General features: G+C 42.3%; 1 protein-coding gene across 1 annotated transcript in view; it reads right to left on the bottom strand.

Annotated features, from left to right (window-relative positions):
- KNG1 (kininogen 1) overlaps positions 1-27,381 on the bottom strand; it is a 73,785-nt gene that overhangs the window by 13,162 nt on the left and 33,242 nt on the right. Inside the window, exons 5-7 of the mRNA XM_077487880.1 lie at positions 19,691-19,801; positions 11,093-11,177; positions 2,943-3,088 (exon numbers count right to left, since the gene is read on the bottom strand). Of these exons, the coding sequence (XP_077344006.1) occupies positions 2,943-3,088; positions 11,093-11,177; positions 19,691-19,801 (342 nt within the window). The remainder of the gene's footprint in view (positions 1-2,942; positions 3,089-11,092; positions 11,178-19,690; positions 19,802-27,381) is intronic.

Below are 27,381 nucleotides of genomic sequence, written 5' to 3'. Positions count from 1 at the left end.
TATTACAGTGAGGTACTTATAGCCAATATAGTTTGTGTCAGTCCTGAGAATTGTCCCATAGAGGATGGGGGTATATCTAAGCCATGGAACTACAACAGCTAATGAAAGTGGTTTACAGAAACCCTTCAGATATGAGTATGTACCATATGGCGCATACTGTACAGACTTACTTTTATTTTTCAATAAAAATCATTACAATAGTTTAAGAGTATTAGCAAACAATAAATCATATCCAGAGCCGTGCTGCCCATGAGGCCAAATTCATGGAGGCACAGTGGGGTGCAGCACATCCATATTATGTCCAGGTATGCCCTGTGTATGTTCATCCCCTGAACCACACACTGTCAGTGATGGTTGTGGTGCAGATGGCCTACGGCTGCTGCCTGCATCCTTGCAATGAACGATGCTATGTGGGCTGCCTGCCAGTGTCCTAGTAACCAATAATGCTGTGTGGTACCAATGGTACACAGTGGGGTTGATTTAATATAACTGGAGATTGGCTACCATGCACAGTTGCACCAGATTTTGCAATCAGCTTTTAACTTCAGCTTGTTCAATAAAAAATGGAAGCTGATTGGTTTCTGTGCTGAGCTGCTTCAGATTTTGCAGTCTCCAGTTTTAGTAAATCAACCCCATGGCACTGCATGGGACTAATGGTGCACAGCCACGTTGATTGCTAGGGCAAGAGAGGGCTACCCCTGCATCCTAACAACCAACCATGGAAAGGGGGAAGGGGCTACATAAATGGTGACCTCAGGCAACATCCCTTCTGGTCATAAAAGTAAAATGGATAACATGCATTTGTTAAGGGGTACTTAGGATGAAGTGATGCATGCTAAAAAGTAATTGCCAATAGGTAACTATCATTTTCAGAAGGAAAGCTCAGCATTGACATTCTTCATATTATCTCAGTACAAGTTTGTATTAAGATGAGGTGGGCCAAAACACAAACGGGGTTATCATTCTTTTAAAGAGAACCCTGTCACCACCTTAAAAACTTAAAGGAAAAAGAACAGAAAAATCAAGTATTTGAAACACTTGCTTACAGCCCTTTTTTTTTCTTTCCATAAACTTTTTTTTTTTATTGACTTGCAATGTGCTTCTGAGCTTGCTAGCAAATTTGACTTCAGGAACAGTTGATCCCCAGACCCCTTGCTTATAGCCCTCTCTCTTTTTGGGAGAGTCTAATTGCTTCTGCTATCCCAGATCCTGTGCCCCTCCAGCGAGATTGGGAGCAACGGGGGATGCCATATTCTAATGACAGTTCTGTGACAGTTCTGTGTCTGCTGGGACGGCTGCCCTAACATCCAAGATGCAGAGCTCTTTAAAATATACACAAGGAGGTGTTTGCTCAGAAATAATATACAAATAATATGCAAAAAATAATATACGGTACTTAAACAGGTAAATGCATACATTTTTTTATTTTTATTTTTATTTGTTGAACTAGATGGACTTGTGCCTTTTTTTCAACCTAACTATGTAATTAATAATCTTATAGGAAGATTTTTGATTGAATCTTTTTAACACAGTAGAGGAAGTCATAAATTAAATATTTGCATGGCTGCACCCACTATACTAGATTCGTTTTTGGGATTTTTATTGAAAATAATCATGTGTAAGTGCTTGCTGTTTTAAATGGGCATACTGTACAACTGAGATATCAATTGTAGAAAATTAGGTAAGGATGAAATACACACGAGACTATATAAATGAACAATTACACATATCAGGTGCTTCACAGGTGCTATTTTTAGCCCAAAAGTGCCTGAAAAAGCCACATTGTGAAAGGAGTCTTAGGGTCAGCACTTCAAGTACATCTGCTCCTTTCCACAGTGGCAATGCCAATCTTTTCTCTTTTCTGCACTATTATTGAAGACTGAACAATCATTGTGGAGAGTAGCTGCTGGACAATGCGCTGTAGGTGAGATTTACTAAAACTGGAGCACTCAGAATCTAGTGCAGCTGTGCAAGGGTAGCTAATCAGCTTCTAACTTCAGCTTGTTCAATAGCTTTGACAATAAGGCCTCATGCACACTGAACATTATAAAAAAAGCCAGTAACGTTAGTTATAGAAAGCTGTAGCTATAGAGTGAGTTTTTCAGCATTTATGTAGCATTTTTCAGCATTTTTTGTAGCTGTAGCTTTTTTTTTTTTTTAGCAAAACTATACTCCCATTAAAGCTTATAGCTCAAAAATAGCGAATAGTGGTGTTTTTCATTGTTTTTTTGGAATTTTTAAGCTGTTTTCAGCTTTTTTCAGAGTTAGACCGCCTTTGCATTTGAAAAACTCCTCTCATAACCTAATAGTTCTGGGAGGTTTTTCCAGCCAAAAAACGACCCTGACAAAAAATGCTAATAACATCCTATGTGTGCATGGACACGTGGGATAACCTGCTGGGGAGTTTATTGACTGCAGAAAAAAAACTTCTTAAGCCAAAAACAGCAGCTGTAAAAACGTCCAGTGTGCTTGAGGCCTAAAATTGGAAGCTGATTGGTTTCTATGCAAAGCTGCACCAGATATTGTATTCTCCAGTTTTAGTATATCAACCACACTGTGGTCCCAATTAGGGGGAATGTGCCTCACTTCCAGTTCTCTTTAGTGTAAGTTCACACTGACAGCAAGAATGAAATTGTGCGAGTTTAGCTGCTACTTCACACCCCAAAGATGGCAAGGAGTAGTACAGAAACTACTTTTGGGAATCGGTGTGGTGCCACAAATGCGGTGACGCACTGATTTGGACGGTGCCATTGCTGGGAATTGCTGGTGAATTGGCATGGGATTTGACAGGTCAAATCACATGCCAAATCTCTCTAGGGCTTAATAAATTATCTTCAGGCACACTCATAAGCACCTGTTTGTGGATGACAATAATTTAATATTTAGAGATTATTTTATAAATGCATACTTCTAAAATATTATGAATGCATATATGAACTTACGTATTTTATTGCCTTCGTCACTCTGAATAGCTTGTGCAGCTTTGTAACATTAATGTTGGAATTGTACTCATCTATAACTTGACTTAATAGAGTCAGGAGTTCGGGATCATCAGGGTCCACCTTTGAAGGACAGCTAAGGCAAACTCCTGGGAACATAGTAGTTTACATAAAGTCATGAAAGGGTCAGTACATTCAGCTCCTCTCTAAAATCTTGGGTGAATACAAATTAAATCTAAATAGCAGCAAATGTTACTTTTAGGCTGCAATCACACCTAAACGATGCTATGCTTTGCTTTTTTTGGCACGTTTGTTGCACAACAGCACAGGGCAGACTATTCACTTGAATGGGCTTTCCTAAGTGCAACAAGTGCCCCAAAGTAACTCGTACACTTTTTTTAAATTTTTTTGGGACTAAGCCAAATGCTTTTGCTTACCATGATTTTGCACTTTTTTTGTGTGACAAAGTGAGGGACTGCATTAAATAAGAATGGCTGCACAAGCACAATGCATGTTATGCACGTTTCCAAAAAAACAAAAAACATTTTCAGTTTGAAATTGATTATATATATTATAAGGTTTCTTACTGGGTGCAGTTTGATATTTTGTATCACATTTCAAATTTAAACTTACAGTTGGATGTTTTAGTTTTAAAAACAATAAAGCGCTGCTAGGGCCTTAGTGCGGTTCACCATTTGGTGACCGTCTTGGACTCCATATTCTGTACTCCTACTTCTGGACCTTTCAGCTGCCTTTGACACAGTGGACCACCCCCTCCTCCTCCAAAAAATGTACTGCCTCGGTCTCCACGACTGTGCTCTTCAGTGGCTCTCATCCTACCTATCCCAATGCACCTTCAGTGTCACTTACAATTCTACTTCCTCCACTCCTCTTCCCTTCTCCGTCGGGGTCCCTCAATGTGCTGTTCTTGGACCTCTTTTATTTGCAATCTACACCTCTTTCCTGGGTCAGCCTCTCACAGCTTTTAATATTATTTCTACGCTGATGACACACAAATCTATATCTCCACCCCTCAACTCACTCCATCAGTCTCCTCACGCATCACTGACTTACTAACAGACATATCTGTATGGATGTCACACCATTTCCTCAAACTCAACTTGTCCAAAACCAAACTTATAATATTTCCTCCCCCACGTGCCTCTTCTCCTGACTTCTCTGTCAAGAGTAGGGATGAGCCGAACACCCCCCTGTTCGGTTCGCACCAGAACCTGCGAACAGACCTAAACTTCGTGTGAACTTTAGAACCCTATTAAAGTCTATGGGACTCGAACGTTCACAATCTAAAGTGCTCATTTTAAAGGGTAATATGAAAGTTACTGTCCTAAAAAGTGTTTGAGGACCTGGGTCCTGCCCCAGGAGACATGGATCAATGCAAAAAAAAGTTTTAAAAACGGCCGTTTTTTCAGGAGCAGTGATTTTAATAATGATTAAAGTGAAACAATAAAAGTGTAATATTCCTTTAAATTTCGTAGCTGGGGGGTATCTATAGTCTGCCTGTGAAGGGGCGCATGTTTCTGGTGCTTAGAACTGTCGCTGCACAAAGTGTCATTTGTGCAGGAAAAAAAGTCTTTTAAAATCACTTGCGGCTAAATTGTCGGGTCTCCGTAATACAGAGAACACTCAATGAGTGTTCTCTGTATTAGCCGACAATTCATTCATTCATTGATTAAAAAAAAAAAAAAAAAAAAGCGTGGGGGTTCCCCTAAATTCAATCAAAAGGCCCTTCAGGTCTGACATGGATATTAAGGGGAACCCCCTGTCAAATTTAAAAAAAAAATTGGCGTGGGGGTCCCCCCAAATATCCATACCAGACCCTTCAGGTCTGATATGGATATTAAGGGGAACCCCGCATCAAATTTTAAAAAAAAATTGACGTGGGGGTCCCCCTAAATATCCATACCAGACCCTTTATCCGAGCACGCAACCTGGCAGGCCGCAGGAAAAGAGGGGGGGACGAGAGAGCGGCCCCCCCTCCCTCCTGAACCATACCAGGCCACATACCCTCAACATTGGGAGGATGCTTTGGGGGTCTGTGACCCCTCAAAGCACCTTGTCCCCATGTTGATAAGGACAAGGGCCTCATCCTCACAACCCTGGCCGTTGGTTGTGAGGGTCTGCGGGCGGGGGGCTTATCAGAATCTGGAAGCCCCCTTTAACAAGGGGACCCCCAGATCCCGGCCCCCCCCCTGTTTGAAATGGTAAGGGGGTACAAAAGTACCCCTACCATTTCACAAAGAAAGTGTCAAAATGGTTAAATAAGACAAACACACTTTTGAAAAATTCCTTTATTAAAAAAAAAAAAAAAAAAAAAAAAAATTCCAGCGGTGCTAATCCACTCTTGCTATCCAGCGACGGGTCTCCGGGGTCCAGCGATGGATGATCATATCCAGCGACGGGGGATCTCTCAGTCCAGCGCTGTTCATACCTCCTTCTTCTGTCTCCACTGCGGAGACACTGCAGAGAGCCGAGCGCTGACATTTCTTATATTGGGAGGGCGGGGCCACCCGTCACCCGACCCCGCCCCTCTGACGCAGGAGAGGGAAGCCAGGGGTTCCCCAGTGACGTGTGGGTGACCCCGCCCCTCTGATGTAACGGAAACCTGCGTTACATCAGAGGGGGCGGGGTCACCCACACGTCACTGGGGAACCCCTGGCTTCCCTCTCCTGCGTCAGAGGGGCGGGGTCAGGTGACGGGTGGCCCCGCCCTCCCAATATAAGAAATGTCAGCGCTCGGCTCTCTGCAGTGTCTCCGCAGTGGAGACAGAAGAAGGAGGTATGGACAGCGCTGGACTGAGAGATCCCCCGTCGCTGGATATGATCATCCATCGCTGGACCCCGGAGACCCGTCGCTGGATAGCAAGAGTGGATTAGCACCGCTGGAATTTTTTTTTTATTTTTTTTATTTTTAATAAAGGAATTTTTCAAAAGTGTGTTTGTCTTATTTAACCATTTTGACACTTTCTTTGTGAAATGGTAGGGGTACTTTTGTACCCCCTTACCATTTCAAACAGGGGGGGGGCCGGGATCTGGGGGTCCCCTTGTTAAAGGGGGCTTCCAGATTCTGATAAGCCCCCCGCCCGCAGACCCTCACAACCAATGGCCAGGGTTGTGAGGATGAGGCCCTTGTCCTTATCAACATGGGGACAAGGTGCTTTGAGGGGTCACAGACCCCCAAAGCATCCTCCCAATGTTGAGGGTATGTGGCCTGGTATGGTTCAGGAGGGAGGGGGGGCCGCTCTCTCGTCCCCCCCTCTTTTCCTGCGGCCTGCCAGGTTGCGTGCTCGGATAAAGGGTCTGGTATGGATATTTAGGGGGACCCCCACGTCAATTTTTTTAAAAAATTTGATGCGGGGTTCCCCTTAATATCCATATCAGACCTGAAGGGTCTGGTATGGATATTTGGGGGGACCCCCACGTCAATTTTTTTTAAAAATTTGATGCGGGGTTCCCCTTAATATCCATATCAGACCTGAAGGGTCTGGTATGGATATTTGGGGGGACCCCCACGTCAATTTTTTTTTTAAATTTGACACGGGGTTCCCCTTAATATCCATGTCAGACCTGAAGGGCCTTTTGATTGAATTTAGGGGAACCCCCACGCTTTTTTTTTTTTTTTTTTTTTTTTTTTTAATCAATGAATGAATGAATTGTCGGCTAATACAGAGAACACTCATTGAGTGTTCTCTGTATTACGGAGACCCGACAATTTAGCCGCAAGTGATTTTAAAAGACTTTTTTTCCTGCACAAATGACACTTTGTGCAGCGACAGTTCTAAGCACCAGAAACATGCGCCCCTTCACAGGCATACTATAGATACCCCCCAGCTACGAAATTTAAAGGAATATTACACTTTTATTGTTTCACTTTAATCATTATTAAAATCACTGCTCCTGAAAAAACGGCAGTTTTTAAAACTTTTTTTTGCATTGATCCATGTCCCCTGGGGCAGGACCCGGGTCCCCAAACACTTTTTAGGACAGTAACCTGCATATTACCCTTTAAAATGAGCACTTTAGATTTCTCCCATAGACTTGTATAGGGTGTTCCGGCTTTTCGAATTTGCTGCGAACAGCCCAAATTGTTCACTGTTCGCTGAACAGGCGAACAGGCAATGTTCGAGTAGAACATGAGTTCGACTCGAACTCGAAGCTCATCCCTAGTCAAGAGCAATGGCACAATCATCCACCCATCCCCACATGTCAGCGTGCTAAGCATTATCGTGGACTCTGAACTCTCCTTTTGGCCCCACATCCAATCACTTTCAAAAGCTTGCCGCCTCAACCTCCGCAACATCTCTAAACTACGTTTCATTTTAACCAATGAAAGCACAAAGCTCCTGATTCACTCCCTGGTTACCTCTCGCCTTGACTACTGCAACTCCCACCTCATTGGCTTACCTTTAAATAGACTATCCCCCCTTCAGTCCATGATGAATTCTGCTGCCAGACTCATCCACCCTACAAACCGCTCAGTGTCTGCTACCCCCCTCTCTGCCAATACCTCCATTGGCTGCCACTCGCCCAACAAAATAAAATTCAAAATACTAACAATAAGTTACAAAGCCATACACAACTCTGCCCCCAACTACATCACTAGCCTAGTCTCAAAATACCAACCTAATCGCCCTCTTTGTTCCTCCCAAGACCTCCTGCTCTCTAGCTCCCTCATCCCCTCCTCCCATATCCACCTCCAGGACTTCTACCGAGCCTCACCCATTCTCTGGAATTCTCTACTCCAATCTGTCAGAAAGTCTCCAAATTTATCCACTTTTAGGCGATCCCTGAAAACCTTCCTCTTCAGAGAAGCCTATCCTGCCTCCATCTAACAACTGCACTATTTTCTCCATTAGCTCATCCCCTTCAGCTATTACCCTTTTGTATAACTTGACCCCCCCTCCTAGATTGTAAGCTCTAACGAGCAGGGTTCGGATTCCCCCCTGTATTGTAATTGTATTGTAATTGTATTGTCTGCCCTAATGTTGTAAAGCGATGCGTAATAAATCCTATATAATAATCATAATAAGAATATTCATAATAATGTGTAAGTCACACACATACTGTAGCTCTCTTCAGAATATGCTTATTGCAATGTGAGAAACATACAACACATTTACGGCCCATCTTCCTTGCCATCAATGATTACCGTGTCGTTAACTGGTGACCTCACCCCGGCCCCATTCACTTACTGGCTGAGAAACCATGAGCCATGCAAACAAAGGCGCAGGGTTAATGTCACAATAGTCACATTTTGCCAATCGTCGGATTCATGTTTATCATCATTAACATGAATTTGCATCACTGGACGACAATGGATTTACATTGTGGGACTTTTTCCTTTTTTCGTGTGAATGATTTACTATGTACCTCTTATTCATTCACTTGGGCGGTGCAGTATTTGCGGACCCCTTATTGTTTAAAGCTGCTTCCATATTCCAATAAGCCCCACCCCCCCACCAGCAGACTCCCAGAACTACAGATCCAGGGTTGTAGGGAAGAGGCCCTTGTCCTAATAAAAATTAGGAAAAGGTGTTTTGCCAGTGGGATGCTTGGATTGGAAGGATGTCAAATCATTAGGCAGCATAAAGGTTCACATACACAAGCATCAGACTCATGCTTTCAAGTACTTCTGAGCTGCTTTGATTTCCTTCAGAGGTGCTTTGATTTGATTTTGCTTTACATTCTTATTAATTGGGAAGTAAGGCAAGATGCAAAAAAAAAAAAAACTTGTGTACCTAAATATTAAATGCAAATATTCTCTGATGCTGTCCGCAGAAGCTTCCTCGCAAATTGGCATAGCCACCAGAAAATATAAACATGATGCACTTAATATAATGTAATGATATAATTATTAATTACATAAACATTTAATGGAACTCTCTAAAAAATTATTTTAAATCAAAAAAGTGTAAGGAAGACCCTCCCATAGTGAAAGAATAGATTACTCAACTGGGGGACACTCTACGGTTGGATAAGTATATCTTTCAACACAGAGGACGCCCTGGCAAATTTACTAAACTGTGATCACCATGGTTAGATACCCCTGGACTCTCGCCAGTAGATCTGCTATTTGACAGAATATTACTCTAATAACTTTCTTATAGAAATTTGGATTATAGTGGTACTTGTTAGCGTGAAGGTTAGACGGCCCTGCTGAGTTGCGTGGTGGGTGTACATAGGGAATACTTCATGTTATACAATGGTGCAAAGTGATTGCTGCTTATAATGATGGTAACATTGTATTATCTGGAATCAGATTCTATGACTTTTTTGTCTTTGGGGGTTATTTGCTAAAGGAAAATCCACTTTGCACTGCAAGTGCACTTGGAAGTGCAGTCTCTGTAGATCCGAGGGGGACATGCAAGGAAAATAAAAAACAGCATTTTAGCTTGCACATGATTGGATGATAAAATCAGCAGAGCTTCCGCTCATTTCAGATCTACCCCTTAGATTTTAGGGCAACTGCATTTTCAAGTGCACTTGCAGTGCAAAGTGGATTTGCCTTTCGTAAATAACCCTCCTTGTGTAAATTTCTTTAATAAACTTCTTTGAGAAAAAAAAAAAAATTGAAGGAAAACCTATAAAATTAGGGAAATTGAGGTGTCCCTTTTTCAATATAAACCCTTAAAAAAACAAAACAAAAAAAACACACAATTACATTTCTTATTACTGTGTTAATAACAATACAAGATTGTCTTTAAAAAGTGTTTCTCCCCTCTTAAAAGATACTGAGATGCAGCATATGCATATCAGGCCTAAAAGTTTATTTTCCTACAAATTAAATTGCTCCCCCTATCCTTTTGAAATAAATGTAAAAATGCAATAAATATTGGGGGGAGGGGGTTGTTTTTGCTTTGATGTGCCAAGCTAGGTCATCCTATTTTTGAAAAAATTCCATGTACATTTCAATATATGTACAGAACAGCTGCTAAAGTGCAACTGAATAATTAAAATCCGTCTTAGTACTGGACAGTGGAATCAAGGTAGATTTCCATGGTCTACTTCCCAACTGCCATTGTTAATTACTTCATCCATTCAATAGGACCTATGCAACCACAATAAATCCTGCTGAATAAACAAAGAAATTAACCATTCAGAGAATATGTAATGGACTATAACAGTCTGTCTCTGTTCATGGTCTGGTACTTCTACTGTGCTGTTCAGTTAACAGTCATTCAGCAGCTGATGAAAGCATTGTCTTCTCAAAATTCACCTTAGATGGGGAAGTTCAAAAATAGTAACACTAGATATGGCATGGACAATACATCCTTTTTATTTATTTTTTAATATGAACTAGTTCTACTAGTTCCTATTATTTATTATTTTTATTTTTTATTTCAATTAAACCTAATTCACCAAAGTAAATTGGTAAAGGGGTTCAAGAAACTCTACTAGTTGAAAAAGAAAGGAGTAACAACTTACCAGTTCTTGTAGGACACCAATTACAAAATGTGTTAAAGCTTAGCGCCTGTGAGAAAAAGACTGGTGCTTTGTTATAGCTTCCCCATTTTCGGCCCATCCCTCAAAGCAGCCAGGAATTAGGGCATGGCAGGTGCCCACTTCAATGAGCCCTTACCAAGCTCACGTGGGCTGCTATCTTCTCTGAAGGGGGGCCATCTTTTTTTTGTAGCAAATATAAAAAAAAAGGAAAATTTACAGTAATTGAGTGGCACCAATCCTAGTAATTATAAGAGCAAGGTCAATAGTCTGACTTGATTAAAATCTCTGAAAATAATTGATTAGACTGCTGGCACCCTACATTTGCAGCTATTTTATATTGGATTTTTAAGCAAGAGTTTTTTTTAGCTTGCAATGACGGTAACATTGTATTATCTGGAATCAGATTCTATGACTTGTTTGTCTTTGGGGGTTATTTGCTAAAGGAAAGTCCATTTGCACTTTATAAACCAGTGTACTGTAACTATTTGGTGATATGCTGGAAATTATCCGCAAAACACATTGGTAATGAAGACAATTTTTGGATCCTTTGTCATTAGGCCATAGAGATAGTTGTACACCTCCATCTGCTGGCAAGAAGCTGCAATGCAGCATTGGAAAGAAAAAAAGGAAACATTACTTTTCTGCACATCTAAAATGGTAAATGGCATATTATTTTGTAGTTTGGTTACTTACTATCTTGTGATGTGCACATCAAGAGGATATCATTTACTTGGCCATCAGGTTTTATAGAAACGTGGAGTTCACATTCACCTGTTTCCTGGAAGAAAAAAAATTTGTATTTTTATTTTGCACTGACTGTGTTTTGTTAGCAATCAGAAGATAGTTTTATTTTTCAAAGAATTTCAGCTTAATGTCCCTTTTACAGTAGTGGTCAGGACTGCTGCTCATCTGAAAAGCAATCCATGCTCAGATTGCTTTTCAGAGGCATTTTCCAGGCACTGAGGAGGCAATGTTTAACATTGACAGGGGAGGGAGTATTATTCCTGCAGCGGCATGTGTGCACCCTCGGCAATTGCTTGTGCAGCTTAAGGGGGCCACCCCCAACCACAAGTGCAAATGAACCTGATTTAGCCAGTCACACACCTCTGCAACATGCCACTGGCCCTGCTGACTGGACAGTGAGTTTAGCTGTCAAATAAGAGTCTTTATTATAATTGTGTACACAATTTATTTTTTTTTTTTTAAAGGAACATTTGGAAAATTTGGTATATGTACAACATTTTTTTCTATAACTCACACACATGCTTGCTATAGGTTGCACCTGTGGTATATTCATTCTGCAGTCCTTTACCCACATTAACCACTTCAGCCTCGGACCAATAAATACCTTAAGGACCAGAGGTGTTTTTGCAATTTCGCACTGCGCTGCTTTAACTGGTAATTGCGCGGTCATGCAATATTGCACCCAAACGAAATTTGCGTCCTTTTCTTCCCACAAATAGAGCTTTCTTTTGATGGTATTTGATTGCCTCTGCGATTTTTATTTTTTGCGATATAAATGGAAAAAGAGCGAAAATTTTGAAAAAAAATGATATTTTCTTCTTTTTGTTATAAGAAAAATCGAATAAACTAAATTTTAGTCATACATTGAGGGCAAAATTTATTCAGCCACATGTCTTTAGTAAAAAAAATGTCAATAAGCGTATATTTTTTGGTTTGCGCAAAAGTTATAGCGTCTACAAACTAGAGTACATTTTCTGGAATTTACACAGCTTTTAATTTATGACTGCCTATCTCATTTCTTGAGGTGCTAAAATGGCAGGGCAGTACAAACCCCCCCCAAATGACCCCATTTTGGAAAGTAGACACCCCAAGGAAACTGCTGATGGGTATGTTGAGCCCATTGAATATTTATTTTTTTTGTCCTAAGGGATTGAATAATGACAAAAAAAAAAAAAAAAAGTACAAAAAGTTGTCACTAAATGATATATTGCTCACACATGCCATGGTTATATGTGGAATTGCACCCCAAAATATATTCCGCTACTTCTCCCGAGTACGGGGATACCACATGTGTGGGACTTTTTGGGAGTATAGTCGCGCACGGCATCCCGAAAACCAATCACCACCTTCAGGATTTCTAAGGGTGCAAATTTTTGATTTTACCCCTCACTACCTATCACAGTTTCGAAGGCCATAAAAAGCCAAAATAGCACAAAACCCCCCAAAATGACCCCATTTTGGAAAGTAGACACCCCAAGCTATTTACTGAGAGGCATGTTGAGTCCATGGAATATTTTATATTTTGCCACAAGTTGCGGGAATATTACAAACTTTTTTTTTTTGCACAAAGTTGTCACTAAATGATATATTGCTCACACATGCTATGGGCATATGTGAAATGACACCCCAAAATACATTCTGCTGCTTCTCCTGAGTACAGGGATACCACATGTGTGGGACTTTTTGGGAGCCTAGCCGCGTACGGGACCCCGAAATCCAAGCACCGCCTTCAGGATTTCTAAGGGCATAATTTTTTTATTTTACTCCTCACTACCTATCACTACCTATCACAGTTTTGACGGCCATAAAATGCCAAGATGGCACAAAACCCCCCCAAATGACCCCATTTTGGAAAGTAGACACCCCAAGGAAACTGCTGATGGGTATGTTGAGCCCATTGAATATTTATTTTTTTTGTCCTAAGGGATTGAATAATGACTAAAAAAAAAAAAAAAAAAAAAAATGTACAAAAAGTTGTCACTAAATGATATATTGCTCACACATGCCATGGTTATATGTGGAATTGCACCCCAAAATATATTCCGCTACTTCTCCCGAGTACGGTGATACCACATGTGTGGGACTTTTTGGGAGTATAGTCGCGCACGGCATCCCGAAAACCAATCACCACCTTCAGGATTTCTAAGGGTGCAAATTTTTGATTTTACCCCTCACTACCTATCACAGTTTCGAAGGCCATAAAAAGCCAAAATAGCACAAAACCCCCCAAAATGACCCCATTTTGGAAAGTAGACACCCCAAGCTATTTACTGAGAGGCATGTTGAGTCCATGGAATATTTTATATTTTGCCACAAGTTGCGGGAATATTACAAACTTTTTTTTTTTTGCACAAAGTTGTCACTAAATGATATATTGCTCACACATGCTATGGTTATATGTGGAATTGCACCCCAAAATATATTCGGCTACTTCTCCCGAGTATGGGGATACCACATGTGTGGGACTTTTTGGGAGTCTAGTCGCGTACGGCACCCCGAAAACCAATCACCACCTTCAGGATTTCTAAGGGTGCAAAGGCCATAAAATGCCAAAATAGCACAAAATCCCCCCAAATTACCCCATTTTGGAAAGTAGACACCCCAAGCTATTTACTGAGAGTCATGTTGTCTGAACGAAAAAAAAGAGATTGATCGGTGGGTATGCCCACCATTAGATACCTCCCTTCATCCACCCACTTCTAATGATGGACATACATGCACCATTTATATATGCCGAAGCATGGGGGCATCCTCCCGCAAAAAAGTTATGCCGCGTACATACGTTCAAACTTTTCCATGGGCAAGCCCCCTGTCGGAATTTTGACCGTATGTACGCGGCATTAGGAGCAAAATCACTCCTCCACCCCTTATGCCCCCATGCTTCGGCATATATGCTCTTTTTTAACTGTGGTGGTGAAATCACCGCCTACAGCACTGGAGTCACGGCTTTATGTATCGTGGGAGCAAACGCTGTTGCTGTCAAGATAAATAAATCCGCGCTGCAGCTGAATGGCGTACCTGCTAAGCAAATTATGGTTAACGTTAAAACAAAGTAACATCCCAGTAAAACCTTACCATACCATACCTGCAAAGCAATTGCCAAAAAAAACAGTAAAAAATAAAACATTTTTTAACACAACCTGTGCCTAAAATATATATATGCCGAAGCATGGGGGCATCCTCCCGCAAAAAAGTTATGCTGCGTACATACGTTCAAACTTTTCCACGGGCAAGCCCTCCGTCGGAATTTTGACCGTATGTACGCGGCATTAGGAGCAAAATCGCTCCTCCACTCCTTATGCCCCCATGCTTCGGCATATATGCTCTTTTTTAACTGTGGTGGTGAAATCACCTCCTACAGCACTGGAGTCGCGGCTTTATGTATCGTGGGAGCAAACGCTGTTGCTGTCAAGATAAATAAATCCACGCTGCAGCTGAATGGCGTACCTGAAAACATGAAAAATGGTTAACAATAACACAGTAAACAGTAAAGTATAAAAAATTTGAGAGAAGAGAGAGAGAGAGAGAGAGAGAGAGAGAGAGAACAATAAAACGACAACTATTTTTGGTTTTTATATTTTATATTTTTTTTGGTTTTTTTATTTTACTTTTTTTTTTTTTTTTTTTTTTTTATACACTTTTTTTTGAACTGTAAACTGTAACTGTAACGGTTCGGGTCTCTCAAAATGCGATGGCATCTTGGGAGACCCTGTGTTAGTGTGCCTAGCCTGTGAAATGCTGTACCCTACGCTAATACTTCACTAGTGTGTGGTAGCGTTCAAAACACTCACCCTGACAAAGACCAGGCTGGCCAGGACAGCGTGGACAATAAGAACGGGTGTCACGCCTATATCCGCGCTTGCTACAGACACGACATCTTTTTTGGGGGGCTCGTTGGGTAGGGGTACTCGGGAGGACATAAGAATAATGCCTCTCATACAGCCGGCTTACTGCATTTGGTTGGGAATGGTGAGGTACAGAACCGTCTGGAAACAGAAGCTCTGTGACAACCTCTCTTTGGAAGAAAAGAAAGGTTAATGTTCCGCCTGAAGCTTTGTATAGCACAAAAGCATTCAGCAAAGCCAATTGAAATAAGTAAGCAGACACTTTTTTGTACCAGCGTCTGGTCTTACGGGAAGTTAGATACGGCGCTAACATCTGGTCATTGAGGTCCACCCCTCCCATATTTTTGTTATATTCGTGGACACAGAGGGGTTTCTCCACAATACCAGTCGCCGTAGAAATTTGGACCGTCGTGTCTGCATGAAGGGAGGTAAGAACGAAAACATTCTTATTATGCCTCCACTTCATAGCGAGCAAATTATTACACCGATAGCAGGCTCTCTCCCCCAGCCTAAGACGGGAATCTACAAGCCGCTGGGGAAAGCCCCGGCGATTAGGTCGCACGGTGCCACATGCTCCAATCTGATTATCAAATAAATGACTAAACAGTGGCACGCTGGTGTAATAGTTGTCCACGTACAAGTGGTACCCCTTTCCGAATAAGGGTAACACCAATTTCCACACTATCTTGCCAGCGCTTCCTATGTAATCAGGGCAGTTCTCCGGCTCTACGTAACTATCTTTACCCTCATAAACCATAAAGCTCCATGCATAGCCTGTGGCCCTGTCACAGCACTTATAGAGCTTGACCCCGTACCTGGTACGCTTGTTGGGAATGTACTGTTTGAATGACAAGCGACCAGTAAACTTAACCAGGGACTCATCAACGCAGACAACTTTTTGGGGAATAAACAAGTCTGCAAAACGTTGGTTGAAGTGGTTTATGAGGGGCCGAATTTTGTAGAGCTGATCGTATTCAGGGTCTCCACGTGGACGACAAAGTTCATTGTCACTGAAGTGCAAGAACCGCAAGATCTGCTCGTATCGTGCCCTGGGCATGGAGTTAGAGAACAGGGGCATGTGGTCAGCCGGATGCGTGGACCAATAAGCCCGCATCCGCATAAATTTGTGTGTGCCCATGTTGAGGGAAAGGCCCAGAAACGACTTAAATTCGGAAACCGTAACTGGTTTCCAATCTCTGGCAAGAGACGGCAACTGGGGATTAGCGGCGATGCGTTGACCAGCATATAAATTGGTTTGGTCCACAATAGATCTATAGAGATCTTCCGTGAGATACAGAGAATAAAAATCGAGTGGCGTAAAATCATCTGTATCCACCTGAATACCGGGTTGGGCAGTGAATGGGGGAAGTACGGGTTCTGCAGAAGTGGTGGGCACCCAATTGGGATAGGCGAATTCTGCAGGAAGGGTACTATGGGTACGACGGGCCTGTCTTTGTCTTCTTCTTCTTGGTGGCAGCGGGACACTACTTGTGCTTGCCACCTCGCCAGCTTGAACTGCACTTATGGGACTCGCCACGTCACCACGTGATACTGCAGTGCTGGATGTACGCCCAGGGTGTACTAGGCCGCTGGTGCTTGCCAGTTCACCAAAAGGATGAGCGGCGCTAGTACTGGCTCTATACTCCATACGAGGGACTTCCGGTTCCTGCACCTCAACAACATCAGAAAATCGGGGCCGGGTACGCCTGACAATAGCAGGGACCTCTTCTTCGTCGTCAGAGCTATCTGACATGGAGGCGCTGTCCTCTACAGGTTCGTATTCTGAGCCTGATTCTGACAGATCAGTGTCTTCCTCTTCACTATCTGTCATGCTCAGAAACGTGTAGGCCTCTTCACTAGTGTACCTTCGCTTTGCCATTTTGGGCTCTAAATTTAGGGGTACAGTAGTGAGACTCACAGGTAAAAAAGCACCTAGCCTGTCAGCGACTGTATAAAACGCTACCAAAAAAAACTGTTAGCGATCGCAGGGATCAGGCCTGACTCTGCGAACGCTGCAGTTATGTGTGTTGTGTTTTGTAAGTGACAGTGATCGATCGATACTGCACTTGGGTGGGCTGGGCTGGGCTGGGCTGGGCAGAGGGGCAAAACGCAGGTGCTAGCAGGTATCTGGGCTGATCCTGCTAACAATGCGTTTTTTTAGAACCCTAAATTGCTGGGCACGCTAGTATAGATCTGATCAGATCAGATATTGATCTGTTCGGATACTATACCACTAAGGGAGGTGTATGCTTTGCGCGTGGGTGTTAGCGGTGCTGGCACTAACCTAGCACTGCCTGGGGCGACGCAGACCCTTTCTGACCCTAAAACCAAATTTATATCACCCGCCGGGTGATCAGGGGGTTAAACCTTTATTAGGTAATAAATGGCGGGTGCCCTGATGCTATAAAAAGCGAACTACCAAACCAGCGTCACCCGTAACACTTATACGGTGATCACTGGTGAAAGGGTTAACTAAGGGCAATCAGGGGTTAAAACCTTTATTGGGTATTTATATGGGGGTACCTGAAGCTTTATAAAAAGCTGACGGGGAACCTAAATAACTAAATAACTAACTGGCTAACCAGCGTCACCAGTGACACTTATGCAGCGATCGCTGGTGAAAGGGTTAACTCTAGGGGCAATCAAAGGGTTAAAACCTTTATTAGGTTATATATCGGGGTACCTAACGGTATAAAAACCTGGCGTTGAACCTAAAAAAAAACTAGCTTCCTAGCGGGACCAGTGACACTATTGCAGCGATCAGAAAAACGATCGCTTAGTGACACTGGTAAAAGAGGGTGAAAGGGTTAACTGGGAGGGCAATCAAAGGGTTAAACCTTTATTAGGGGGGGGTAGGGGGCTACCCTGGACCTAAAGGGGCCTAACACTAGCTGCCCTGACACTTTTTACAGTCACAACTGACACTAAATGTAGTGATCAATAAATAAATGAACACTGCATTAGTGACACTGTGACTGGGGGGGGCGGGGGGCCGATCGGGGGGGTGATCGGGGGGTGACTGGGGTGAAATGTGTGCCTGTGTGTACCTATGTGTCAGTGGACTGTTGGTGCACTTACTTGCGTCTTCACTCCTCGCTGTCCGGTTCAAAAAGACCGCCACGAGGAGTGTGACATCACTTCCTCCTCCTGTGTTTACATTTTCACAGGGGAGGAAGTTCGTCACTGGCCAGGAGCGATCGAGAGGGGATGGGCGGAAACCAACGGCCATCCCCTCATCGCCGATCGCTCCGGCACCGAAAGGGACCGCCGTATCTAGCGGGAGGGGGTCCGATCGGACCCCCCACCCGCTAGAAGGCAATCACGTACATTTACGTGATTCTGCCTGCCTGTGCCATTGTGTTGACGTACATTGGCAATACGGCGGTCCCGAAGTGGTTAATATGCAGTCATGTGGCATATTATCTAAATATACTAATGGGACCAGATGCATTGTTATAGTCATGAAGATTAATTTTTGTTTTTCTATTATATCAAACAATACAGTATACTCATGCCAAAGCTGCAGTAGTTTTAATTGGTTGAATTTAAAGTGGTTGTAAACCTCAAATATGAAATATGGACACCTCAGATCCTTCTATAGTTTGTACTTATCTCATTTAAAAGCAGTAAGTGTAAATTCTGTCTGCTGCTTCATGCCTCTGCTATCAGCATGAGCCACTTCTGACAAGTTTTCCTGGCACCAAGAGGAAAAAGGTGACAGAGGAGAGATCAGAGGAGAGATCACAAGCAGATAGGAGCCATAACTGAGGCTGTCAGTGTGCTGTGTGGAGGGGTGTGTCTCTTCCCTCTAATCAGAAATCAGAGCTCTCCTCACTGAGCTCTGCAGAGTGTAACTTCAGCTTTCCATCCCTTTTTTCTGACATCTGAGAGAAGCTTTATATTTCAGCACTTTGAACAAATGTAGAGAAGAGAGGACTGTCGATAGACAGATACATCTTATGTAGGAGGATTTGTTTTATCTCTGTGTATCGCCTGAGGCCAGTATTGGGTATATGTAAGGGTTTACAACCACTTTAAGTCCTAGCCCCTAATCTGATCTAAAAACAAAATCACACTCTTACAGATAATGCCTACTTGCTTGTGAGTCATTGGACCTTAAGCTGGATGTTTGGTGCCATGCTCCTAAATGTATATATAAAGCTCATTCCCTGTTGATCAGTAAGCAGTTATATTTCCATGTGATTTCCGCAGTATTTTACACATAATAAACTTCAACATAGACAAAAAATAAAATGTTTCCAACTAGTTATAGAAGAGTCTGGTACCTAATTGAATTTAGCAATTACACTATAGGGGTTATTTACGAAAGGCAAATCTACTTTGCACTGCAAGTGCACTTGAACGTGCAATGAAAGTGCAATTGGAAGTGCAGTCGCTGTAAATCTAAGGGGTAGATCTGAAATGAGTGGAAGCTCTGATGATTTTATCATCCAATCGTGTGCAAACTAAAATGCTGTTTTTTATTTTCCTTGCATGTCTCCCTCGGATCTACAGCCCCTGTACTTTCAAGGTCTCTTGCAGTGCAAAGTGGATTTTCCTTTAGCAAATAACCCCCCTATATGCTATCATTTGGAATCTACATAGAAGAGCTGTGAGATTTTTAAGCTATATGTCAAATCACTGAACATAACTTACTTTTTATGTATGTTTATTTTATATCATGATTATTAAAGAAACATACCCCTTCTTTGTCAAGTTTGCACTCATTTGAATCTTTGGTTTTAAAATCACGTTTTGAGCAGTTTGTCTTTCTAACCAAATAGTGTATATTGTAGTCCCATCCACTCACCACCTAAAGCATAAGACGACAAGAGTGATACAATTACATAGTTAACTAGGTTGGAAAAAGACAAATGTCCAAGTTCACATCTTTATAAAACTTAAATAGAATTAGTTTAGAGCAGAACTATCCAGAATTTTCAGTAAGAGGGTCACACATTCATAGGCCAAAAAAAGGAACAGAAATAAACCTAAATGAAAACAAAGCAAAAAATAACAAAAAAGGTAAACCCTACAGAGTTCCTCGTTACAGAAGAGTTCCCCCTTACATGAGATTCCCCTCTTAGGGCTCTTTCTCACTGGTGGCCAGGGGGCAGTAAAACAGGCAGTTTAGCTGCAGTTTTACTGGGGTTGATTTGCTAAAGGCATATTCTCCTCACTTTCTGCTCCCTAGTTAGCCAAGATCCATCTCCTCTTACTCAATAGCACCAACCACCCTATAAGTGTAAACCACACTCAGCCACCTGAATTCTAGTCATGATACAAGCTGCAAATAAGGATGGTACTTCTATGCTGTCATGTTTATGTGCCAGGAAATATAAATTACCAATAGGAAAGTATACAAATTTTCCAGCTTCCCTGCCACAAGCATGGTAGCATATGATGTCCAAGTTGCTTCCCTGCAGATGATATCTGGCTAAATGCCTTTGCAGGATGCCCCAGACAGTGAAACTGTTTAGACTCACTGAAAGGTCAACCCCTTTTGAAGATATAAGCTTGAGCCAAATTGGTATTGTCCTTGTGGAACCTGTATACCCCTTTCAAGTGTAAGCATGCTGTAAGCCTTTGCAGTCCTCTTAACATACATCTTGAGAACCATGCCCATTATTCTACATACACTTTGGAAGCCCAAAATCCACATCTTGAAATTACAGCAGCACCACGTCTTGAGCCAGGTAGAATGTGAAACAAATTTGCAAAACCACCTAATTGTGAATTAGACACAAAAAAGGCCCTCTGCACCCCACTGCTTGCAGTTCTGTCACTCTTAAGCTGGAAGTTATGGCCATAAGGAAGGCTGCCTTCAGTATGAGATTCAATAAAGAGCAGGAGTCTTTTGAGTGGAAAGGAGAGGTCGGTCAAAACACCAAGTACCTAAGATAAGTACCATGTTAGAAAGAGGACTTCATACATGCTTTGATAAACTGGACAATCAGCTGATATGATACCTAGCAAGTGCCTGCTTATGGCTGATAAGGCCTCTATGTCTACCTTGAGGGTGTTTACCCCCAAACCCATATGCAATCCTAACTGCAGGATGTTTGACATTTCTAGATGCAGATGATTGAAGGAGTCTTCACTGGTACATCTGACATACTTATCTCACACTCTGGCATAGACCTACCTTGTAATTTACTTTTAGGCTTTCAGTAGCATCTAACGGACTTGGGGAGAACAGCCCCAATTTTCTAGTTTGCTCCTCTCAACCTGCATGTCCCCTAATACAGCCTGCACTAGTTGGAGTGGTTGGAGTTGAATTAAAGGATTGGCCTTGGGTCAGAAGATCTCAGACCACTATTATTTTTGCTGGAATGGATGCAAATATTGCAAATTATTTTCTTTTTCACTCAGAAAATGACTGAAAAGCTAGCGGCTTTAAACCCCAAAACAATAATGTAATATATGATAGCTTACCCTTAAATGTGGTAGCTGGGATAGTTGGCTTTTCTCTATTTTTACCTGCTGATCTGGTTAGCAACCCACTTCATGTCTTAGGGCGCCTCCACTCTGTGTAAAGGAGCAATGGAGACCCCTTTGGACAGCAGCATTGTCACTCTGGGGAGATGGTACTTTTTTTTACCCTAGTGCTGTGAATGCATCATTTACCAAAAAACTACCCATGCAGGTAAGCTGTATCTGTAGATAACAATAAACTGTATAGTTTTGACTAAAGCTGAACAATGCATTTGCTATAGGGGTAAGCCAGTTATATATTTCTGGAAGTCTGACTGATAAACTCCCAGAGATGGTATCATCCTGTCCTGACTTGTTGCTAGAAAGGTTGCATAGTTGGTAAATGTTGAATAAAGACACCAGTCCATCCTGTTCAACCTGTGTGGGGGTCTGTGTGTGTTTTTGGCAATAATAAAGCCCATATCCCTGTATATTTTAGATGGGTTAAGATGCCCATCTAAAAGTATTTTTTAAACTATCTACACTTCCCGCTAACATCACCGATGGCAGATGGGAGTTCCACATCCTTACCACTCTGACAGTAGAAAACCCTCTACGTAGTTTAAGGTTATACAGCTTCTCCTCAAATTTCAATGAGTGGCCACATATCTTTCTAAGCTCCCTTAAACTGAATAGGTTCTTCCCTATCCTAGAATCACCACTCAGGTATTTGTATATTGCTATCATATTTCCTCTCAAGTGACTCTTCTCCAAGGTGAATAAGTTTAATGGTTGTAGTCATTCCTTGTAATTGTGGTACTGCAGTTTCCTTATTAGTTTTGTTGCCTTTCTCTGGGCTCTCTCTAGTTCCAGAATATCCTTCCTGAGGGCTAGTGAGCAGAACTGGATGACATACTCAAGATGTGGCCAGAGTTTTAGATAGATCTGTCATAGATCCGTTACATATCTGTTTCCTATTCCCAAAGATCAGCCATGCTGATACTTGCAGTTCCGTGGCTTTAAAAGGTAAAAGTCTGATGTTTTTTCTGGTTGCTACCAGGTCTGGAATGTAACAAGTTGCACATCCAAGCTTTGTAGCATATATGAAAGAAGACATCAGGCCTCCATAAAAGCTGAACAAAAGCTTGGATCCGGACCATCTGATGTTATAACGCTATGCAAGCGAGCTTCAAAGAGGGTCTTTGCTGCAGAGATAATTGATGAAGGTGGGTTACAAAGATCAAAGGACCAACAGGCTTTGAAGATTGACCCAGGATACACAGACATGATACATGGACAATGCTGCCCCTAGAGACCAATACAACAGGACAGACAGTAATATAATATATTGAGGAGGACTGCCCCGTAAATATTGTGATTCATCAAAAGTCTATATGGGATGGCAATGGGGTTGGGTCTGGATGGTATATGATTGAAGTATAAAAGGGCTGCCTGAGATAGAGCTTACTCTCTCACCAACCCAAGCTCAGCTGAGGATATTGTATCTAAGGACAGCTTTGCGATAAGTATATTTGATAGTTCTTGTTGTTATATGCTTTGCAATTCCTTTAGTATTGTCATGTTAGAGTTTTCCTATTTTCATGAGAAATAGATAAGACTCTAACCATATATTATTGTGCTATCAACAGTAACTATCAGAGTTTTAACAGACTAGCTAATTATAGGAGTAGACAAATCAATACATTTATGGAATAACTAGAGGGAATCCATGACCACCCTTGGATAATATTTAGTTTAGAAGTTATTCCAATTTCAGAACCCCAGATCTTTTTCCATCCTGGATTCCCCCAAAGGTTCTCCCCCTAGCATGTCGCTTGGGGGGAAACCTGAAAGGGGGAGGACTGGGGCCCGGGAATGGGAGAGCACAGTGAGGAGTTCAAGTATGGTGATGCCCATTGGTCCAATTCAAACTAATATAGACAAGTCTTCTGTCTGTTGATTGTACCTGGATATCTAACATCAGCTATCCCATTCCTTCTTTATGGAATAAACATGCACACCTAGCTTAGCCATGTAAGCATGTTAATTGAGCCATTGGTAGACAGATAAGCAGGGCCAGATCTAGGGGGTGCTGGGGTGATCTGAGCCCCCCCCAGATTTCATTCATGCTCCCCCAGGACCAGTGACATTGGTGAGGTGCTGAGGGGCACTGCTCAGTCTCAGTAATGCATGGTTGAACAGTGCCCGGCCCCAAGGTAGGACTCCGTAGTGAAGGGGGGACTCTAATGTGTAGGGGAATTCTAATGCAAAGGGGGACTCTGATGTGTAGGGGGAGAGAGAAGCTTGTTGATTTGATCTGAAGATGAATGAAACAGAGTAGATACAAAAGTAGCAATGTTACTTTGTATCTCTCTATCTCACCTATGAGCAATGTTTAAGCATCCATGTTGAAGATTTGAAGGTAGGATAATTTGTGAAGGAGGGACAGATGGTTCTGTTGTGATGTGGAACTCTGATACGAAGGGGGGACTCTAAAGTGTGTTGATCATATGTCCCAATTACTTTGTTACTGCATCCCCAGATTAGACAGTCTAGATCTGGTGTTCTGCCATATAGTGTCCGGCCATCAAATAGTGTCCGGGCCGTACTGCGCATGCGCAGTACGGAGCAGACGAAGCTTCGGAAAATCTCCGAAGCTGAACGGCGCCTGCGCCGTGAGTGGAGGTGGTAGCCCCACCATCCAAGCGGACATAGGGTTGTGAATATTAGAGGGCCCCTCGCGGGCGAGCTTTGCTCGCCACGCTTCGGGCTCGGGCTAGCTGCGCTCGCCTCTTTTTTATTCCTACTCTATGTCCACTTGGATGGTGGGGCTAGAACCTGGACTCACGGCGCAGGCGCCGTTCATCCTCGGCAATTTTCGGAATCTGTGTTGCTGTGTACTGCGCATGCGCAGTACACAGCGGACACTATCGGATGGAGGACGTTATATGACAAGATACCGGCCTTGCAGATAAGCCTGAGGGAGACTGCATTGTGACTACGTTTGTTTGCTTTTTATTGTCAATGGAAGGTTTTAGATAAAAGTATAAATCAAATTTTAGTAGCATTCCTTTCAGCAAATAATTCTAAAGTAATTTAAAATCTATGAAAAAACAAAACTTTAGCCAGAGCATTGAAGGGCTAAAACGCATCTTTAGTTAAAGTGCCACTAAACCCACATTATGAAAAAAACTATTAATAAGTGCTGTATTACATGTTGTTGATACACACTCACTATGGGATTTGTTTTCTCTATTTTGTAAAAATCCTGGTTGGTCCTGCTGTTCCCTACAGTATCTCACAAAAAAGTGAGTATACCCCTCACATTTTTGTAAATATTTTATTATATCTTTTCATGTGACAACACTGAAGAAATGACACTTTGCTACAATGTAAAGTAGTGAGTGTACAGCTTGTATAACAGTGTCAATTTGCTATCCCCTCAAAATAACTCAACACACAGCCATTAACCACTTAAGGACCAAGCCTCTTTCTGAGATGTTTTGTTTACAAGTTAAAAACATTTTTTTTGTTAGAAAATTACTTGGAACCCCCAAACATTATATTTTTTTTAATCTAACAACCTAGAGCAGTGATGGCCAACCTTGGCACCCCAGATGTTTTGGAACTACATTTCCCATGATGCTCATGCACTCTGCAGTGTAGTTGAGCATCATGGGAAATGTAGTTTCAAAACATCTGGGGTGCCAAGGTTCGCCATCACTGACCTAGAGAATGAAATGGCGGTCGTTGCAATACTTTCTGTCACACCGTATTTGCTCAGCGGTCTTACAAGCGCACTTTTTTTTGGAAAAAAATACACTTTACTTTATAACAGTAAAGTTAGCCCATTTTTTTTTATATTGTGAAAGATAATGTTACGCTGAGTAAATTGATACCCAACATGTCACGCTTCAAAATTGCCCCCGCTTGTGGAATGGCTACAAACTTTTACCCTTAAAAATCTCCATAGGTGATGTTTAAATAATTCTCCAGCTTGCATGTTTTGAGTTACAGAGAAGGGCTAGAATTATTGCTCTTGCTCTACCGATCGCGACAATACCTCACATGTGTGGTTTAAATATCCTTTTCATATGCGGGTGCTACTCACTTATGCGTTCGCTTCTGCATGCAAGCTTGTCGGGGGAAAAAAATTGTCACTTTTATTCCTATTACAAGAAATGTAAACATCCCTTGTAGTAGAAAAAAAGCATGACAGGACCTGTTAAATGAGATCTGGGGTCAAAAAGGCCTCCAATCTTATATTTACACTAAAATGCAATAAAAAAGAAAAAAAATAGTCATTTACATTTTTTATTTAAAAGGCCCTTTAAGAAAGAGCTGTGGGTGGAAATGATGTTTTGACGTCGATTCCACCCTGCATTGTTATGGAGATGGGTGGGGACCATCTTCCCCTCGCTTGCCTTCATACCCAACAGGAGACAGGACGGGATTGAGGGGAAGCCCTCTCCCACTGCCGATAAAAGTGATCTCACGGCGAATACGCCACAGAGACTACTTTTATCTTGTGGTGGACTACCTGCTGAAGAAGAGGATACTGGGGTTATGGCAGCTAGCTGCTGCCATAACAATGATATCCTCCTTCAAACAGCCGATGTAAAACTGCGGCGGGCAGTCCATAAGTGGTTTATGTATGTCTAAACCGCTGGCAACAAAAGTGAGTACAGTAAAGTGAAAATGTGGGTCCAAAGTGTCAATATTTTGTGTGGCTACCATTATTTTTCAGCACTGCCTTAACCCTCTTGGGCATGGAGGTCACCAGTACGTCACAAGTTGCCACTGGAGTCCTCTTCCACTCCTCTATGATGATATCACAAAGCTGGTGGATGCTAGAGACGTTGTGCTGCTTCACCTTCCATTTGAGGATGCCCCACAGATGCTCAATATGGTTTAGGTCTTGAGACATGCTTGGCCAGTCCATCACCTTTACCCTCAGCTTCTTTAGCAAGCCAGTGGTCATCTTGGAGGTGTCTTTGGAGTCGTTATGTTGGAATACTGCCCTGCGGCCCAGTCTCCGAAGGGAGGGGATCATGCCCTGCTTCATTATGTCACAGTACATGTTGGCATTTATGGTTCCCTCAATTAACTGTAGCCCCCCAGGCCAACCTTTTCATGGCCAGGTGGGAGGAGGACGTCATTGATGCCACCAGAAGGCCGGAGGTGGTCCTATGGGCGAGGTACATCGATGACGTCCTCCTCCTATGGGATGGCAGCAAACCAGATGTACAAACATTCATGACAACTTTGAATGACAATGACTGAGGGGTTAAGTTGAATTTCAAGGCCAGTCTAGAAGAAATCACCTTTCTTGACTTGAATATTAAAAGGTAGTGGGTGACAGTTTTGTCACTTCAACTCATTTCAAGTCAACAGACAGAAACTCATACATCCCTATGGACAGCTGTCATTACGGACCGTGGTTAGAAGCTGTCCCTTTGAGTCATAATTGTACAGAAATTGAGACATTCAATAGTCAAGCTAATTTAGTTTTGGAAAAGGGTTATGAACGTGAAACTCTTCTCAATGCAGTGGAAACGGCACGTGAGAAGGATAGGTCGGTACTGTTGATGGATAGAGTCTCAGAGGGTGGACACTCAGACTAATTTACCATTCATCACTACTTTTTCGATACAGCACCGCAGCATCAAGGGCCTGATTCAGAAACACTGGCATTTGTTAACCAGTGATCAGGTCCTTGGAGCTGTTTTACCCGAGAAACCATGCGTCATCTTCAAAGGGGTTTCCTCTTTAAGCAGTATGATCGCACCCAGTGTACAGGATCCGCCCAAGATGAATAGGTGTTTTTTCCAGAACCTTACAGGGTACTATAAAAACTGTACTGTAAAAATTGTCATGTGTGTACATTGAATTGGTGTAAGGAAAGAAAGATCTGCAGTTTCATGTCTACTAGCACTTTTAGAACTTACGAAGTTGAACCCTTCATTACATGCTCGTCTG

The sequence above is a fragment of the Lithobates pipiens genome, unplaced genomic scaffold (genome assembly GCF_037356315.1).
Source record: "Lithobates pipiens isolate NorthernLeopardFrog02 unplaced genomic scaffold, aLitPip1_a1.2 Scaffold_18, whole genome shotgun sequence".
NCBI classification, from domain to species: Eukaryota; Metazoa; Chordata; class Amphibia; order Anura; family Ranidae; genus Lithobates; species Lithobates pipiens.
The sequence above is the reverse complement of the archived record's forward strand: the minus strand, read 5'-3'. Positions and strand labels throughout refer to the sequence as shown.